Below are 18322 nucleotides of genomic sequence, written 5' to 3'. Positions count from 1 at the left end.
TACTAAATCCTGAGCAACTGTTACTTAAGCAATGGACACCGGGAGATATATAATTACGTTGGTGAGCCATACAAGATGACAAACATGATCTAAAATTTGTATACACTATGTAGCGTTCCCAGGTTTTTCCTTTTTTAAAAAATTGACCAGACAGAGAAATTCAGAAACTGAGTTGTTCCACCCCAGAAAAGTGCAAAAAAAAATCTCATTTTGAACTTCACCGATTAGATTCCTGCCGCTTCCTTTAAAAGAGAAAAAAAAGTTAATTTTAAAACATGTTTTCTTTTGTTATCAAGAGTTGTTGTTGTTTTTTTGCGGTAAGGTTTGGTCGTGTTTTGCGGACTGCAAATCTCTCAGGCTGCAATTCTGAATTATGTTTGCTATGGATCAGGTCCCCAATGCCCCAGGAGCCAGCGTGGCTTACTTCTGAGTAAAATGTCTTTGAGACTTCCCCGCAAATCTCTTTGCCTCTCTATTCCCTTGTATAATTTGATGGCTTTCCCCCCTCGCTAGCAAGCTTTTAGTTGGAGAGTTAGATTAGGTGTGGGCCCCCCCCTTGCTCTGTGGCGAGAATGCACTCTGCACATTCTCAGGGGCACTCTTGCCCTGCCAGAAATCCGGCCTTGACGAAAGGACACAGTTTTTTCCTTTTTAAATATCTGGATTCCCCCAGCACAATATCTGCTGCAAATTGCTTCCCACTGAAAGAGATTAGCCTTAATGTTTTATTTCTGTTAGGTGGGTTGGTTCCATTTAAAAAAATAAAATGTTTCCAGGCTTAACATGGAAGGAAATATATATTTTGTCCTTGAAAAAAAGGGAGGAGTAACAGCCACGAGGAAGGGATTCCAGAGGGGGAAAATAGGTGGGCCGAAATAAAATAGGATTTTTAGAAAAATAATCACCCAGTAGACAGTTCCGGTTCCATTTGAGAACTGGCCCACCACTAAGTTAAAAGTTCAATTAATCGTTATTTTTCTTTAAGGTTAATACCAGGCCTTCAGTTTGGGCAGCTGCAGACGGTTTGTTTGTTTGTTTGGAGAATGTATTGACTTGTAGGACTGTCCTGCTTCGTAAACCTTTTATAGGGAGGGTCTCAGTGAGGAATTAAGTGGCGTGTGTCATTAAGCCCCCCTCTACACTTTTGGCTGGGTCTGCGGACTCTTAAATCTCACGGTTGCGGGTTCGAGATCCGCGCTGGGCCAAAAGATTCCTGCTTTGCGGCGGGTTGGGCTGGATGACCACTGGGGGACCTACGATTCCAGCATCCTGTTCTAGGATAACCTAGCAAAATACCCAGCGCTGGCCGGTGAATCGTGTCTGGTGAGCTTCCTGGTAGACTGAAGGGGAAAATGGGTAGCCAGGGCTGTGATAAAGGGTCATAGAAAAAGGGGGCATTCTAGACCCTACAGCAAAGCCCTTTTTGTGGGGGGACTGGGCTTCTGTGCCCCACAGTCGGACCCTGGCACCGCTCAGTTCAGACGGATCTCTCCATATTTGATGCCACACATTCATATTCCCTCTTCCCCTCTCCAGATCCAGCCCCTGCCATCTGTTGACCCAATTTTTTACAGAGTCATGACCCACAAATTGCCCAATATATAGCATATATATATATATCCCCAAAACCTGATTTACAGGATTCAGGGGGGGGACGGACAAAACATATTAAGGATGTTACGGGTATATTGCTGACTCCGTCTCTATCAGATGCGAGTTTCTGTCTGTATTATTTTCTGGGGAAAACAGAGGCCTGGATTTTGCTAATAGGTGCTAAGGCAACCCGGGGTCTGTGCCAGCTTTCAAGTTACCCAGAGGAATGTTCCTGTGTGACCTGCAAGGCTTGCGCATTGCTACACCTGCCCGGTCATGTGCTTCAGCATAATTTGCTACCGGCCGCTGTTGTTGTGTTAACAGTCTTGGAAAAAATAAAGAGGAGCAGTTATTTGGGTCAGCCTTCCCTGCCCGGGTTTTAAATTGGCAGTGTGGGCAGTCAGCTGAGCAAGAGACTTGTGAGACCTGGAGGCTTGCACACTTGTGTGGCAAAAAAAAAAAAATCTATCTCTCTCTCCTGTTCATCTTTCTCCATCCCTCCTTCCCTCCATCGATCTGGGGACGGTGTGGGTTTTACAGTGTGATGGAACAAGGTTTTTGTGACCCCCCCCCCTTAAAGGCATAACACATTCTTATTACAGAACACTTTGTCATGGACTAGGAAGCCATGTCTGTAGCATTTTTGGGTGGGTAGAATATGCAGAATTTGTGCATATTGTTCACTAGAATGCCTCTATTTTCACCGGAGAAATGTCGGAAGGTGTGGAATTATCTGACCCATGAGCTGTCTGAAGGCAATCCTGTATAGGGAAGTTTCCCCCCCCCCCATGTTTTATTTTGCTTTTATATATGTTGGAAGCCACCCAGAGTAGCATATAAATAGCAAAAAATATCATTATGGAACAGGTCGTCCCTAGTTTCATCGGAGAAATGTCGGAGGGCACGGCGCACGTTTGGCGCAGGCATGGGGAGATTCACCTCAGCCTCCCCAAAGGAAAAAAAATTAATAAATGGTGTTTTCTGTCCTGCTTTGATTTTCCTTGGAGCCGCACGGACTCCGCCACGTGTCATGTCGGCCATTTTGCAGCGGCCTCCACCGCCTCTCTCCCCAGCCTTTCCAAAGATGGCCGCAGCGACGCTAACAGGCGGTTGGGGGGGGGGGTAGGAAGAGAGAATGGCGACTGGAGCATAAAGATGGGAAGAAGAAGAAGCCCCTTTGCTTTCCGGGAAAACATCTCCCTCGCTTCCATTCGCCGTCCAGCTTAGGGCTTGCCGGTGCGCGGATAACGCATGAAATTCCCCGCACTGGGATTTGCAGAGAGGATTAGCTGTGGCAGAGAGGGGAAAGGTGCTCAGCCCTGTCTCATATCCCTGGATCCGAGCGTCCAATTTCCGCCTGGTCTCCGTTCGCGCACCGCTGCTACGTCCCCGGCGCCATTTTGGTTCCATGCGCCACTCACCACGTTGGCCAGAACCAGTATGCGCCTCTCCTTTTTCCAGGCGCCATGATAGCTGAGCCCTTTCTGTCGACAGGGAAAAGACAATGCGCTTCTTTGCAGCGTCCATGCTCACATGCGCAAACCTCGGCTTTTCTCTCCGAGCTTGTGGCGTCCGTTTTTCAAAATGCCCCCTTTATTTCTGCAAATATATTAATTTTTTTGCATTTGGTGTTGAGCATGGGAGCAAGGACGTCAAGGCCAAAAGATGCAAGCAGATTGCTTCTGGAGAAGTCTAGTGTCCAGATCAAGGGAAGTCATTTGTTGTTGTTTAGTCGTTTAGTCGTGTCCGCCTCTTCGTGACCCCCTGGACCAGAGCATGCCAGGCCCTCCTGTCTTCCACTGCCTCCCGCAGTTTGGTCAAACTCATGCTGGTAGCTTCGAGAACTCTGTCCCACCATCTCGTCCTCTGTCACCCCCTTCTCCTTGTGCCCTCCATCTTTCCCAACATCAGGGTCTTTTCCAAGGAGTCTTCTCTTCTCATGGGGTGGCCAAAGTCTTGGAGCCTCAGCTTCAGGATCTGTCCTTCCAGTGAGCAATCAGGGCTGATTTCCTTCCGAATGGAGAGGTTTGATCTTCTTGCAGTCCACGGGACTCTCAAGAGTCTCCTCCAGCACCAGAATTCAAAAGCATCCATTCTTCAGCGATCAGCCTTCTTTATGGTCCAGCTCTCACTTCCATACATCACTACTGGGAAAACCAGAGCTTGAACTATACGGACCATTGTTGGCAAGGTGATGTCTCTGCTTATTAAGATGCTGTCTAGGTTTGTCACTGCTTTTCTCTCAAGAAGCAGGCGTCTTTTAATTTCATAGTCCCTCTCTATTCTGCCCTGGTCAGACCACACCTAGGTTATTGTGTCCAGTTCTGGGCACCACAATTTAAGAAGGTTGAGAAGCTGGAAGGTGGGCAGAGGAGGACGACTGAGATCATCAAGGGTCTGGAAACCAAGCCTGATGAGGAACGGTCGAAGGAGCTGGGGATATTTAGCCTGGAAAAGAGGAGATAGGGTTGCCACCTTCAGGGCTGCCACATGGAAGAGGGAGCAAGCTTGTTTTCTCCTGCTCTGGTGGGTAGGACTCGAACTCGTGGCTTCGAGTGACAAAGAGCCCCTTCCAACGCAACAATTCTATAAATCTACCTTTTTCCTTGAGGGAGATTGGAACTTTCTTTCCAGGGCCATGAGGGCTGGGGAGCTGGGTTCCGTGGGTCCCAACTCCCAGGAAAATGCTAAGGTTGAATTCAGCCAAAGATGGAAGCCTCTTTGAGGCTCAGGGGGACAAATACGACCCCCCCCCCAAATAAGCCAACCTTATATCTGGTCTTTGGAGTCTACCCATCCTGGCCCCCATCGCTGGTCCAGATGTTTTTGCCTGGCTGAGTCCCTGGAGGAGGATAGAGAGGGAGGGAAAGGTCTGCTTAGGAACTTTTACAGGTGTAAAAAGGTAAAGGGACCCCTGACCATTAGGTCCAGTCATGGCCGACTGGGGTTGCGGCGCTCATCTCGCTTTACTGGCCGAGGGAGCCGGCGTCCAGCTTCCGGGTCATGTGGCCAGCAGGACTGAGCCGCTTCTGGCGAACCAGAGCAGCGCACGGAAACGCCGTTTACCTTCCCGCCGGAGTGGTACCTATTGATCTACTTGCACTGGCGTGCTTTCGAACTGCTAGGTGGGCAGGAGCAGGGACTGAGCAACGGGAGCTCACCCCGTCGCGGGGATTCGAACCGCTGACCTTCTGATCGGCAGGCCCAAGAGGCTCAGTGGTTTAACCCACAGCACCACCCACATCCCTGATGTAAAAATTATCAAATGTTGCCCCTGCTGCCCCTCCCTCGCCTGTGGCCCCCAGGGCGAGGTTGTGATGTGGCTCTCTGCTTAAGGACGCTCCCTGCGCTGCCTTAAGCTGAACATTTTTCAAGCGGAGCCTTCAAGCATCTTCGGAGGCTTTTTGGAAATCTAAGATGCTGCTCTGCCCATTTCACAGAAGGGAAAACAGGCACTATGCGCAGGGAAAAAACAACTGCCTCTTGCACAACTTATGCCTGCGCCAAGTGGGGAACCCTCAAGAAGCAGGCAGCCCCCCACCCCAGGGAAAAAAGCCCTCCAGCCCCAAACCAAACCCATAAACCCTTAATTTTTTTTTAAAAATGTATTATAACTGGTAGGGCAAAGGCAGGTGTTTACAAGGGCCACAAGCACCCGATTCGGGAACCCCAATATTTCGCCGTCAACCCTTTGAAGTGAGAAGTTTTGGAGGCAAAACATCCCAGGTCCATATCTATAACGTGCATTATTTTCCTGTATTTTATTTTTGAATCCTTGTTTTGGATTTCTGGTTTCCCCTTTGTCATTTTTTGCAACTCGGCATTGATTACAGGGGGACCTTGGTACCCGAACGGTTCGGTTCCCTCAACGCCGCAAACCCGGAAGTGAGTGCTCCGGTTTGAGAACGTTTTTCAGAAGCTGGACGTCTGGCGTGGCTTCTGATTGGCTGCAGGAAGCTCCTGTGGCCCAGTCGGAAGCTGCACCTTGGTTTCTGAACGGTTCCAGGCAGGCATAGGCAAACTCGGCCCTCCAGATGTTTTGGGACTACAACTCCCATCATCCCTAGCTAACAGGACCAGTGGTCATGGATGATGGGAGTTGTAGTCCCAAAAGATCTGGAGGACCAGAGTTTCCCTATGCCTGGTTCCACGAGTCAAATGGACTCCCGGAACGGATTAAGTTCAAGAAGCAAAGCTCCACTGTACTAGCTATTCTGCGTCAATTGTTTTAATACTTTTGTCGGAAGCTGCCCAGAGTGGCCCGATGTTGTTGTTGTTGTTTTGTCATTTAGTGGTGTCCGCCTCTTCGTGACCCCCTGGACCAGAGCACGCCAAGCACTCCTGTCTTCCACTGCCTCCCACAGTTTGGTCAAACTCATGTTGGCCACTTTGAGAACACTGTCCCACCATCTTGTCCTCCGTCGTCCCCTTCTCCTTGTGCCCTCCATCTTTCCCAACATCAGGGTCTTTTCCAGGGAGTCTTCTCTTCTCATGAGGTGGCCAAAGTCTTGGAGCCTCAGCTTCAGGATCTGTCCTTCCAGTGAGCACTCAGGGCTGATTTCCTTCAGAATGGAGAGGTTGGATCTTCTTGCAGTCCATGGGACTCTCAAGAGTCTCCTCCAGCACCAGAATTCAAAAGCATCCATTCTTCGGCGATCAGCCTTTGGCATATAAGTAATTACATCATCATCATCATCATCATCATCATCATCATCATCATCATCATGATTACTGCATCTTCACGTAGACCTGGGGAAAAAACCCTGCCTGAAACTCCTAAGGGATGCTGCAATCAGGAGTGCCAACATGGCCCTGAGACCGTGGCTGTATTGCCCTGGCGCCCAAATTTGTGGGCGCCCAGCCCCTCCGTGGGGAATTTTGTGGGTGCTTGGGTCATAGCTGTCAACATTTCCCTTTACTTTAAGGGAAATTCCCTTATTCCGAATAGGATTCCTTGCAAGAAAAGGGGAAAGTTGACAGCTCTGGCTCTGGCACATCGGGCCCCAAGGAGTCAACACTGGGCCGAGAGCCTCAGTCCTGGTCTAATCCTTTATTTTTCCACCCTGGGATTATAAAGTGGGCTTCCAGGAATACGATGGAGACTGGTCTGGTCTGTTCCTCCTCTGGAAAAAGTGCCGGGTTTCTGTTTTTGCCGGCCGTCTCCGTTTTTGCGGTGCAGGAAAAAATTCCAGTCGGAAACCCAAACTTCTGGTGCAAACGTCTTTGCCGCCTCTCTCGCCCTGAACACCAGAAACCATCTGCTTCCGTTCCTTCCTTGCTTTTGCAAGGACCTGAGATTCTCTAAATTGACTTCGCTCGAGGCCTCGGTTCTCTGCAGAGGGAAGCATGGCAGAAGTATTCTTATTAAGAGCTGTTCCAGTGACCTAGATCTGTCACTGCAGCGGGGCATGCGTGTTTACGCACGAGGGGTGTGTGTGTAGCGGCGAGGGGGGCAGAGGGGGAATCAGAAACCCGGAAAAAGAAAATCTGGAGAGAGCGAGAGTCAGGAAAGGCAGAGCTTGCAAGTCTCTTAAACAGCAGAGTTTTTCCAAAAAATAAAGTTTCCTCCCTGTGATATGCATCATCTCTCATCGCCCCAAACCACTGCCAGATTTACATAGAAGCTAAACGAGCTATCGTTTAGGGCCCAGAAGGGGAAGAAATGGAGGAAGTGAGAGATTTTACCACCTTGGGCTCCATGATCACGGCAGATGGTGACAGCAGTCACGAAATTAAAAGACGCCTGCTTCTTGGGAGAAAAGCAATGACAAACCTAGACAGCGTCTTAAAAAGCAGAGACATCACCTTGCCAACAAAGGTCCGTATAGTTCAAGCTCTGGTTTTCCCAGAAGTGATGTACGGAAGTGAGAGCTGGACCATCAAAAAGGCTGATCGCCGAAGAATGGATGCTTTTGAATTGTAGTGCTGGAGGAGACTCTTGAGAGTCCCATGGACTGCAAGAAGATCCAACCTCTCCATTCGGAAGGAAATCAGCCCTGAGTGGTCACTGGAAGGACAGATCCTGAAGCTGCGGCTCCAAGACTTTGGCCACCTCCTGAGAAGAGAAGACTCCCTGGAAAAGACCCTGATGTTGGGAAAGATGGAGGGTGCAAGGAGAAGGGGACGACGGAGGACGAGATGGTGGGACAGTGTTCTTGAAGCTGCCAGCATGAGTTTGACCAAAGTGTGGGAGGCAGTGGAAGACAGGAGGGCCTGGCGTGCTCTGCTCCAGGGGGTCACCAAGAGGCGGACACCACTAAACAACTACACAACAACAACAAACAAGCTATAGTTTAGGGCCCCACTCCCTAAAATATCCCTGGTTTGCTCCTTTCTCTATATAGGGTGCCTACATTCTGCTATTTATAACTATTAGTAGCTTCATATATATACGCCTATTATTATTTCATGTTATAGCAAGTTTCTAGAGACTAGATTATGAGTCTTTGTAAACTGTGTTTCTAAAGGAACTTTTGTTATTGCCAAATGCCAATGTGTTTGCATTATTAAGTTTGTCATGAGTGAAAAAATCATTTTAAGTTGGAGCTTAAGAATTATTTCACTGTGAATATACTTCTTCTTAATTGTATTTCACTGTGAATATACTTCTTCTTAATTGTATTTCACTTCAGCAATTACCTTGATAAAATACATGTTTTGAATATTGAACTGGATGGGCAGCGGCCTTACTAAATACAGTGGTGCCTTGGTTCTCAAACTCCATCCGTTCCAAAACCAAAGCGTTCCAAAACCAAGGCGCGCTTTCCCATAGAAAGGCATGCAAAACGGATTTGTATGTTCCAGGCTTTTAAAAACAACCCCTAAAACAGCAACTGAACATGGATTTTACTATCTAACGAAACCGTCGATCCATAAAGCGAAAGCAATAAACAATGTACTGCGGTCACACAATCGATCCATCAGTAGCTGGACTGGGTTCCACGCTAAACAAAACGGAAAAAGAACTGCAAAAACGCAAAATAAATAGCAAAAACAGACAGACCTCGGTGTAACACTCAAAACGGAGCATGTTCTGCTTCCAAAAAAAGTTCGCAAACTGCAACGTTTACTTCCAGGTTTGCAGCGTTTGAGTACCAAGGCGTTTGAGAACCAAGATGCCGCTGTAACGTAATAATATTTCGCTCACGGTCATCAATAGCTGGTGGAGTTTTGGGTTTGGGGAGGGTTTTTCCCGAGGCAGCGTGGCGTAGTGGCTAGAGCGCTCGACGGCGCTTCTTTCTCTGGGCCCAGCCTATCGGATAAGGTTGTTGTGAAAATGACACAGAGCAGCTTAGGGAAACGGGGCGTTCTGTGCCATCAGCCCCCAGTTCCTTGGAGGAAGAAGAGCGAGAGAAACGATTTGCAAGGAAATCCGAATGGGCGAGGCTTTCTGCAGATCCTGCGCAGGAGCCGGGAATTCTGCAACTTGCACAAATCATGCAAATTCTTACGCAAGGGCAGCCGAAACAATCTCTGGGAATGGGGCAACTGCGATATGAGGAAAGCTTGCACCATTGGGAAGTTTATTAAATGAGGCCTGGCACGGAGAAAGGTTTTTTTTCCTCGTCTCATAACCCCAAGAAATCTTGGATGTCCGTGCTGGAAAATTCCGAGCGGATAAAAGGAAGGACTCGTCCATCCTTCAGCTGTGGAACTCCCTGCTACTTGAGGCCACCAAACTAGGCGGCTTTCGCAGGGTGAAGGGAAGGGACCCAGGGATCATCTAGTCCAACCCCACTGCAGTGCAGGGATCTTTTGCCCAACGAGGGGGTCAGACCCACAAACTTGAGATGGAGAATCTCGTTTTTCTACTGACTGAGCTTCTCCGAGGTCTGCGGAGGAGAAGGCTGTTAACAGCTTCTGGGCTGATCCATGAGGCTCTTATCTTATTCCGTGATACGATGTCAATATGTTGGGGACACTCGATGCTTTGCCACCCGACACATGAAATCTCCGCTTTCATCTTCAAAACCAAGTTTCTAGTCCCTATGGGGTTGCCCTGCATCACACCCCAGAAGAGGAGGTAGGGAAGAGAAGGAGGCTCTCGGGCTGTCCGACTCTGCGGCCTTCACCTTTGGCAGAAACAGGACATTTGCGACGCTTGAGGTCTAGAAACAGGATTCAAAAGGAAAGTTAAATCCGTGTCATTCCCAGTCTGAACGAAAGCACACTTTTCAGGAAGAGAAAAGGGGCGAGAGAAGCAATGAGGCTTTCGGGATTTCTGTACGCGGGTGGGATTTCCTAGGTGCAGTAATTCGGTTTATTCCTGCAGCAGGCGCAGGTGTGATCCTGTGGGATTACGGCCCCCAACGTCCCTCCCATCTCTCAAAGCGGCCCTTCTCTGCCTCTACCCCCTTTCCCCCGCTTCCTCCTCCTTATATAACAGATCTTAAGTCCACGCCTTTGTGCCCAGGTCCAGACAGAAGTCTTCTCCTCCCTTCCATTTCCTCATCCCCATCCTCCTTCTGCTGAAACTCCTAACCCTGGTTCATTTCTCCCAACCCCGGTTTGTCTCTCTCCTAACCCCAGTTCGTCTCTCCTCTAACCCCGGTTCGTCTCTCCTAACCCTGGTTGTCTCTCCTAACCCCGGTTCGTCTCTCTCTTAACTCCAGTTTGTCTCTCCCCTAACCCCGGTTCGTCTGTTTCTTAACCCCAGTTTGTCTCTCTCCTAACCCCAGTTCATCTCTCCCCGAACCCCAGTTTGTCTCTCTCCTAGCCCCAGTTCGTCTCTCTCCCAACCCCGGTTCGTCTCTCTCCCAACCCCAGTTCGTCTCTCTCCCAACCCCAGTTCGTCTCTCCCCTAACCCTGGTCCGTCTCTCCCCCAACCCCGGTTCATCTCTCTCCCAACCCCAGTTCGTCTCTCTCCCAACCCCGGTTCGTCTCTCTCCCAACCCCGGTTCGTCTCTCTCCCAACCCCGGTTCGTCTCTCCTCTAACCCCAGTTCATCTCTCTCCTAACCCTGGTTTGTCTCTCCTCTAACCCCAGTTCGACTCTCTCTTAACCCCGGTTCATCTCTCCCCTAACCCTGCTTCGTCTCTCTCTTAACCCTGGTTCATCTCTCCCCTAACCCCGGTTCGTCTCGAACCTCATCCTGTGCGTCTTGCCTCTCCGCCTCTAACCTCAGCCAACCCTAGCATTCTGCGATTCCTTTGGAGGAATCTGTTTTGCCTGATCTAGCTCACCTTGGGCCCACAAGCACCGCTTTGGTGGTACCCGCCGGAAGGGAGCGTGGCCCTTTGTGGGTGGGGCTTTGCTGTGGCGTGGGTGTGGCTATAGAGAAGCGCCGTCATTCTCAGGAACCAACAGGGCTCTGAGTCGTTCTTCCGCCCCGGCTGGGGCGCCGCTCCTCCTCCCTCCTCCTCGGCCCGCCCCTTAACTCTCGCCTTCCCGGATCCCCACCAGTTTCCCCCTTCAGGGGAGTAAGCAGGGGTCCAGATCCTAATTGCAGCTCCCTGGTGTTGCCCTCATTCCGCAGCATCGACCACATCCGCTGCAAAGCATCGTGGGCCGGCGACCTCCTTTGCCCCCGAGATTTCAGCCGGTTAATTAACCACGGCGCCCCGTGCGGAATCGGAAAGGACGTTGTGTCTCTTTCCTGGGTTCCCGGCGCTTCCCTAAGTTTAATGAAGTCGAGAGGGGGGTAACTCCTGGGGGGCCGGTCATATGAGATCTTCCTGTCCTCATTCCCCTTCTGCTGTCTCTCTCTCTCTCCCCCCCCCGCCCCACATCTGGACCAATCAATGGGTCCCATTGCGCCCGGCACCGAGATCTGCGCTGAAACCTCCAGAGGAGTTCCCCTGCTGTGTCTCTGCATGAGTTGCTGTTCTGCACATCTCTCTCTCTCTCTTCCTCTCCCACTTGCAATCAGCTTCCGGTTGTTTGGTTGCCTGGGCGGTGTGGCGAAAGCCAACGTTATCTTTATTGTTATCTTATTTATTATTATTACTTTGTCAAAATAAAAAAACAAAGTAGCAACAACAACGAATTATGTTGCATGCTATTTATACAACTGAAATACAGATAATGTCGGGGGACGTGTTTTACTTAGCTAAGCTAACTTTTTCCCTTTCGAAACCTTCCTTGTGTATTCCGCTAAATATCATTTATTTTATGCAAAAAGGGGAGGGGGGAAGTCAGTGTTCCATGTAACCTCGCTTCTCGCAGGGAGGGAACCGCCAGAAGGCCCTCGGAGCTGGACCTCAGTGTCCGGGCTGGACGATGGGGGTGGAGACGCTCCTTCAGATATACTGGACCGAGGCCGTTTAGGGCTTTCAAGGTCAGTCCCAACACTTTGATTCGTGCTCGGAAACGTCCTGGGAGCCAGTGCAGGTCTTTCAGGACCGGTGTTATGTGGTCTCCACTCCCAGGCCCCAGTCTGGCTGCCACATTCTGGATTAGTTGCAGTTTCCGGGTCACCTTCCAAGGCAGCCCCACGGAGAGTGCATGGCAGTAGTCCAAGCGGGAGATAACCAGAGCATGCACCGCTCTGGCCAGACAGTCTGCGGGCAGGAAGGGTCTCATCCTGCGTCCCAGATGGAGCTGCCCTGGATACAGAATTGACCTGCGCCTCCATGGACAGCTGTGAGTCCAGAATGACTCCCAGGCTGCACACCTGGTCCTTCAGGGGCACAGTTACCCCATTCAGGACCAGGGAGTCTTCCACACCTGCCCGCCTCATGTCCCCCAAAAACAGTACTTTTGTCTTGTCAGGATTCAACCTCAATCTGTTAGCCGCCATCCGTCCTCCAACCGCCTCCAGACACTCACACAGGACCTTCACCGCCTTCACTGGTTCTGATTTAAAAGAGAGGTAGAGCTGGGTATCATCCGCATACTGATGAACACCCAGCCCAAACCTTCCTGAAGGAAGTCAACGGGAAGGAAAGAAGAACTGAAATATTGCATTGTTCATTATAGGTGGGTTGCGATTCGGCGCTTCTACGCATACGCGACCCCAGAAACCCGGAAGTAACCCGTTCCAGTACTTCCGGGTTTCGGCGCATCCGTAACCTGAAAAAACGCAACCTGAAGCGTCTGTAACCCGAGGTGTGACTGGATGTATTTTATCAAAGGTTGAACTGAAGTACAATTAAGAAGTATATTAATAGGGAGTGGGTGGCGCTCTGGGTTAAACCACAGAGCCTAGGACTTGCCGATCAGAAGGTCGGCGGTTCAAATCCCCGCAATGACGGGGTGAGCTCCCGTTGCTCGGTCCCTGCTCCTGCCAACCTAGCAGTTCGAAAGCACGTCAAAGTGCAAGTAGATAAATAGGTACCACTCCGGCGGGAAGGTAAACAGCATTTCCGTGCGCTGTTCTGGTTCGCCAGAAGCAGCTTAGTCCTGCTGGCCACATGACCCGGAAGCTCCCTCAGCCAATAAAGCGAGAGGAGCGCTGCAGCCCAAGAGTCGGCCACGACTGGACCTAACGGTCAGGGGTCCCTTTACCTAGATTAATAGTGAATTGGGGGGGGGGCAAGAGAGTCAGGAGCTAAGCTATGGCTTGTTTAGCGTATACGTAAATCCGGCACGCCCAAAAAGGTTTGTTGGCAGCAGGCAGTGCCCTCAGCCGGACGAACCGCATTCCTCCGGAGTTGGCACACGCAGTCAAGGGCGTGACAGGCAACTCGCCCGCCAACTCATCCTCCCTGCTCTCACTTTGCCTCATCCTCCTCTCTCCTCCCCACCCGCCAGCAGAAAACAAAATGTGCCCCGATCCTTAGCCACGGCTGTAAACAAAAGAGGGTGGAGATATTACGAGACGCCAGCCCTTGTGGCCATGAGTAGGCATAATTCGAACACAGGACTTGGCTTATAGCACGGGTAGGGAATCTAAGGCCTGGGGGCCGGCCCGGGGTGGGGAGGGAGGAAAAATGGGGGGGGGGGAAGAAGGATGATATGTTTCTGGATAATACGTTTTGTTTTCATTTTGAATAAAAAAAGAAGATTTGCAAGCCGCTCCTCCTCTCCCCACTGTTTCGGGAGGAGTCATAAAGACAGCTGACTGATGCATGCCTGTTACACAACTGCTTTCTTCAATTTTATTTTTTTTGCTGAGGAAAGTATGTCAGTAGGACAGGGTGACTTGGTGCGTGCTTTGGCGCGGGCCTGACGGATGGGTTCGGCGGCCAATGGCCACGGGCCGTGAGTCAACGATCCGGAGGCCAGGAGCCAATGGTTGAGCCTGGTTTGGGCAGCCCCGCCTTCCCTCCTCGGATCCTGGCCACATGTCTGGGATATGTTTAGCAGATGGCGGTTATATAACCCCCGGGAAGTTTCAGGCCTTTGGTAACAACAAAAACAGCAGAGGCTTTGGGGCTGTGTTGGGAAACCGAGCGGTTGTGTGTGTCTTTTCTTTCCTTAAATTTTTATTTTATTTTGTAGCACATCAGTGCAACGGAACATAAAAATAGCAAAGAACAGAGGAAAAAAGAAATAAAATGAAAAACAGCAAAACGAGCAATACCAGTGCCAAAACTTATACAGAACAATGTACATACAATACAGCGGGCTTTCAGTTCCTGCCTCAGTTTTGCCGCCTGTGAAATGGGCGCGCGCGTTTTGCAGAACGACGTCCCCGGTGGCCGAGGCAACAGCAGGGCCGGCTTGGAAGGATCTCGTGATAGGAAGCTTTCTTTGCAGAGAAGGAAGAGACAGTGATTTAAACATATTTATGTATATATATATTTCACCACTTCCTTCTCGAAGTGATTCACTCTCGCGCTCGACAACAAGCTACGCCCAAGTGGAAAGTATTTCTCCCGCGTCGAGGCTGGAAGAATTTCCTCTGCGGTTTTCAGAAGGACTTTTGTGTGATGTGCAGTTTCTTGTGGGGTGGGAAAGGCACTCTGCACGTGCTCAGAAGAGCCTAGCTCCACAGCAAAAGCTCTGGACTCCCCCCCATCCTAAAATAATAATAATAATAATAATAATAATAATAATAATAATAATAATAATAATAGTAAAATTTTATTTATTCCCTGCCCTCCCCAGCCAAGACTGGGCTCAGGGCGGCTAACACCAGGTATAAAAACAACTGATTGAAATACAACTTAAAAACAAGATTAAAACACGACGTTAAAACATTAAAATGCAGCCTCATTTTAGTAGGAACTCAAATCAAAATCAAAAAGAAGAAACCCTCGGGCGACAATGTCCCGCTTCTACTTCTTTTCTCCCACCTGCAATTTACAACACCTTAACCGGTCGCTCCGGGTGCAAATCCTGGTCCTTTGGAACACGAAAGAGGAGACTCCAACTCCCAGCAGCCATTATGGGATGGTGGGAGTGGATGTAAGAGAGGCTTGATGGACCAGGCAAGAGGGCAGCCCAGATAGTCTAGGGTTGCCATCTTTCAAAAAAGGAAAATCCGGAAACACAAAGCTTTGGCTGTTTTTGCAAAATCTCGACAAAGGAGAAAGAGTGGTTTTTTTGAGCCTGTTTTTAATGAAAGTTGCCCAAATTTGACCTGGGCAGCCATACGTTTGCCCGGATATTTTAGTGATTCCCGCCCGGACGCTGCTTCCTGGTGATGTCTGGGAAATTCTGGATGTATGGGAGGGAAGACCGAGCCGGATGAGGAACGGTTGAAGGAGCTGGGGATGTTCAGCTGGGGAAAAGAGGAGACTGAGAGGAGACCCATTGTTTTCTCCTGCTCCGTAGGGCAGGACTCGAACCCGCCTCTTCGAGTGACGAGGAGATTCCGGCCAAATATCAGGTGGCCGATCCTTGGAGGTTTTCAAGCACAGCGGTTCTCCACCTGTGGGTCCCCAGATGTTGTCGGACTACAACTCCCATCATCCCTGAGCTCTGGCCTTGCTAGCTAGGGGTGATGGGAGTTGTAGTTCGACAACATCTGGGGACCAGCAGGTTGAGAAAGGCTGCCTTAAGCTCAGCTTACACCAGGCTTCCTCAACCAGATGTTTCTGGCCTACAACTCCCACGATCCCTTGCTAGCAGGACCAGCGGTCAGGGATGATGGGAATCGTAGTCTCGAAACATCTGGAGGGCCTGATGCGGACTCTATGGAAGAGCTTCCCCTCTGTCCTCTTAGCTCAGCGGTTCTCCACCTGCGGGTCCCCAGATGTTGTCGGACTACAACTCCCATCATCCCTGAGCTCTGGCCTTGCTAGCTAGGGGGGATGGGAGTTGTAGTCCGACAACATCTGGGGACCTACAGGTGGAGAAAGGCTGGACGGTTCTCTGTCAATGATGCTTTAGATGAGATTGTCTTTCTGTAAAAAAAAGAATGATTTGAATCGAGTCTTCCCGACTAGCGATTTGAATCGATTTGATTTGAATCACATCCGCCCAGCCAACACGGCCAGCGCAATTATGGGATGGTTTACTCATTGGCAGATGGAAGTCTGTGTAATCTGTTTAAAGTCCCCCACTGCCCTCTACTGGGAGGGAAGTGGCGTGGCTGCGTTCTCTGTTGAATTATTGCATTGTATAATATTTGATCAATTACTGTGTTTTAATATTTTGTTGGCAGCCGCCCAGAGCAGCTGGGGAAAGCCAGCCAGATGGACGGGGTTATAAATAAATTATTATTATTATTATTATTATTATTATTATTATTATTATTATTAAATTCTTCTTCTTCTTGCTGTCTGATCTGAATATTCGTGGCGATTCTCCCTCTTGCTTTCCAAAATCCTGGGCGATCAGTGCTTTTTATTTATTTTTTCCGGGGTAGGGAAATAGGTGGGAAACTGTTCTAGGGCCCTGTCCTAGCGTCACCCCGAGCCGTAGCTAAATGTACGATGCGATTAATAAAATCAAGGAGATTTGGTTAGAAATGGCCACAGGTTTTTGGGTGGCAGATATAGGTGGGTTTGGGGCTCAAGAATTATGTGTATTACAGCCCTCCCTATCTATCTATCTATCTATCTATCTATCTATCTATCTATCTATCTATCTTCGCTATCCATCCATCCACCTATCATCTCTCTATCATCTATCTATATCTATCTATCTATCTATCTATCTATCTATCTATCTATCTATCTATTATTTATCCATCTATCCATCCATCTATCTATCTATCTATCTATCTATTATTTATCCATCTATCCATCCATCTATCTATCTATCTATCTATCAGTCTATCTATCCATTATCTATCTATTCATCTATCTATCTATCTATCTATCTATCTATCTATCTATCATCTATCTTAGCTATCCATCCATCCATCATCTATCATCCATCTATATCTATCTATCTATCTATCTATCTATCTATCTATCTATCTATCTATCATCTATCTATCAGTCTATCTATCCATTATCTATCTATCTATCTATCTATCTATCTATCTATCTATCTATCTATTCATCTATCTATCTATCTATCTATCTATCTATCTATCTATCTTAGCTATCTTAGCTTAAAAACTTTTGGGGGGGGTTTAAAATCTCAACAACTTTTGTGACTGGGTTTTCACTTTTTGAAATGCCTTCAGGGCCCTTTCCAAGCCGACAACTTTATGGTTTTGTGAAACGGCGTAACTCAAAATGCGAGACTGCTCCCTGGTGATTCCCGTCGAAACATGCGAATGCAAGCAGGTCGGAGCAGAGACCTCTCCTTTGCAGAGGGCCTTTTCTAAATAAAAGTTGCGCTCGCCTGCACTGCACCTTTTCAAAAATGCATTTGTTGTCATTGTTGTTGTTGTTGCCAAGGTGGAAAATTAACGTGGTTTTTCTCTGTCTCTTTCGTCTTTCCCCAGCGCAAATCGAGGTCATTCCTTGTAAAATATGCGGCGACAAGTCGTCGGGAATCCACTACGGTGTGATCACCTGCGAAGGGTGCAAAGTGAGTTTTGCGTGCGAGAGAGAGAGGGGGGGGGATTTCGAAGAGGAAGATGGCAGCTGCCAAATCAGGCCTCTCCCCCGTACGAAATTTGCACCCCTCAAAGTGTTTGCCTATTTATAGCAACATTTTTCTCTCTGTTCTTAACAACAACAAAATCAGCAACAACCCAGAGCAGGCTTTCGCGATATTTAAATTAAATTTGCGGTGCAAAAGGCACGGCACAAAAGGAAAAAGCTGGGAGGAGGGAAGAGGAAAAGATGCGTGCAATAATTTTTTTTAAAGTCCGTATCGGCCGGTTTTCCTCACGCCCACCCTCGTTTTCTCTCCCAAAGGGGTTTTTCCGCAGGAGCCAACAGAATAATGCCACTTATTCCTGCTCGCGGCAGAGGAACTGCCTCATCGACCGGACGAACCGGAACCGGTGCCAACATTGCCGGCTGCAGAAATGTTTGGCCCTGGGCATGTCTCGCGATGGTGAGTCACCAACCCAAGAAACGGGGGGGGGGGAGGGAAAGAAAAGGAAAAGAAAGGGGGGAAATAAAGAAAAATCGAAAATGTCAAAGGACGTAGAGAGCTCTCTGACCTCTCCTTCTTCTTCTCCTTCTCCTCCTCCTCCTTCTTCTTCTTCTGACCTCTCCTTCTTCTCCTTCTTCTCCTTCACCTTCTTCTCTTTCTCCTTCTTCTCCTCCTTCTCCTCCTTCTTCTCTTTCTTCTTCTTCTTCTTCTTCTTCTTCTTCTTCTTCTTCTTCTGACCTGTCCTCCTTCTTCTTCTGACCTCTACTTCTTCTTCTCACCTCTACTTCTTCTTCTCCTTCACCTTCTTCTCTTTCTTCTTCTTCTTCTTCTTCTTCTTCTTCTTCTTCTTCTTCTGACCTGTCCTCCTCCTCCTTCTCACCTCTACTTCTTCTTCTCACC

General features: G+C 49.0%; 2 protein-coding genes across 3 annotated transcripts in view; one reads left to right on the top strand and one right to left on the bottom strand.

Moving 5' to 3' along the window:
* Positions 1-18322, bottom strand: part of KISS1R (KISS1 receptor) — a 290916-nt gene that overhangs the window by 237622 nt on the left and 34972 nt on the right. The gene's annotated exons all lie outside the window — the stretch shown is intronic.
* LOC310697368 (nuclear receptor ROR-beta-like) overlaps positions 1-18322 on the top strand; it is a 32116-nt gene that overhangs the window by 1363 nt on the left and 12431 nt on the right. For both annotated transcript variants that reach the window (XM_083483966.1, XM_083483967.1), the window contains exons 2-3: positions 17322-17407; positions 17740-17881. In XM_083483966.1, the coding sequence (XP_083340092.1) occupies positions 17322-17407; positions 17740-17881 (228 nt within the window). The remainder of the gene's footprint in view (positions 1-17321; positions 17408-17739; positions 17882-18322) is intronic.

This window comes from Podarcis liolepis (assembly GCF_965112155.1).
Source record: "Podarcis liolepis genome assembly, chromosome: 18".
Classification (NCBI taxonomy): Eukaryota; Metazoa; Chordata; class Lepidosauria; order Squamata; family Lacertidae; genus Podarcis; species Podarcis liolepis.
This window is presented reverse-complemented; position numbering and strand designations above follow the sequence as displayed.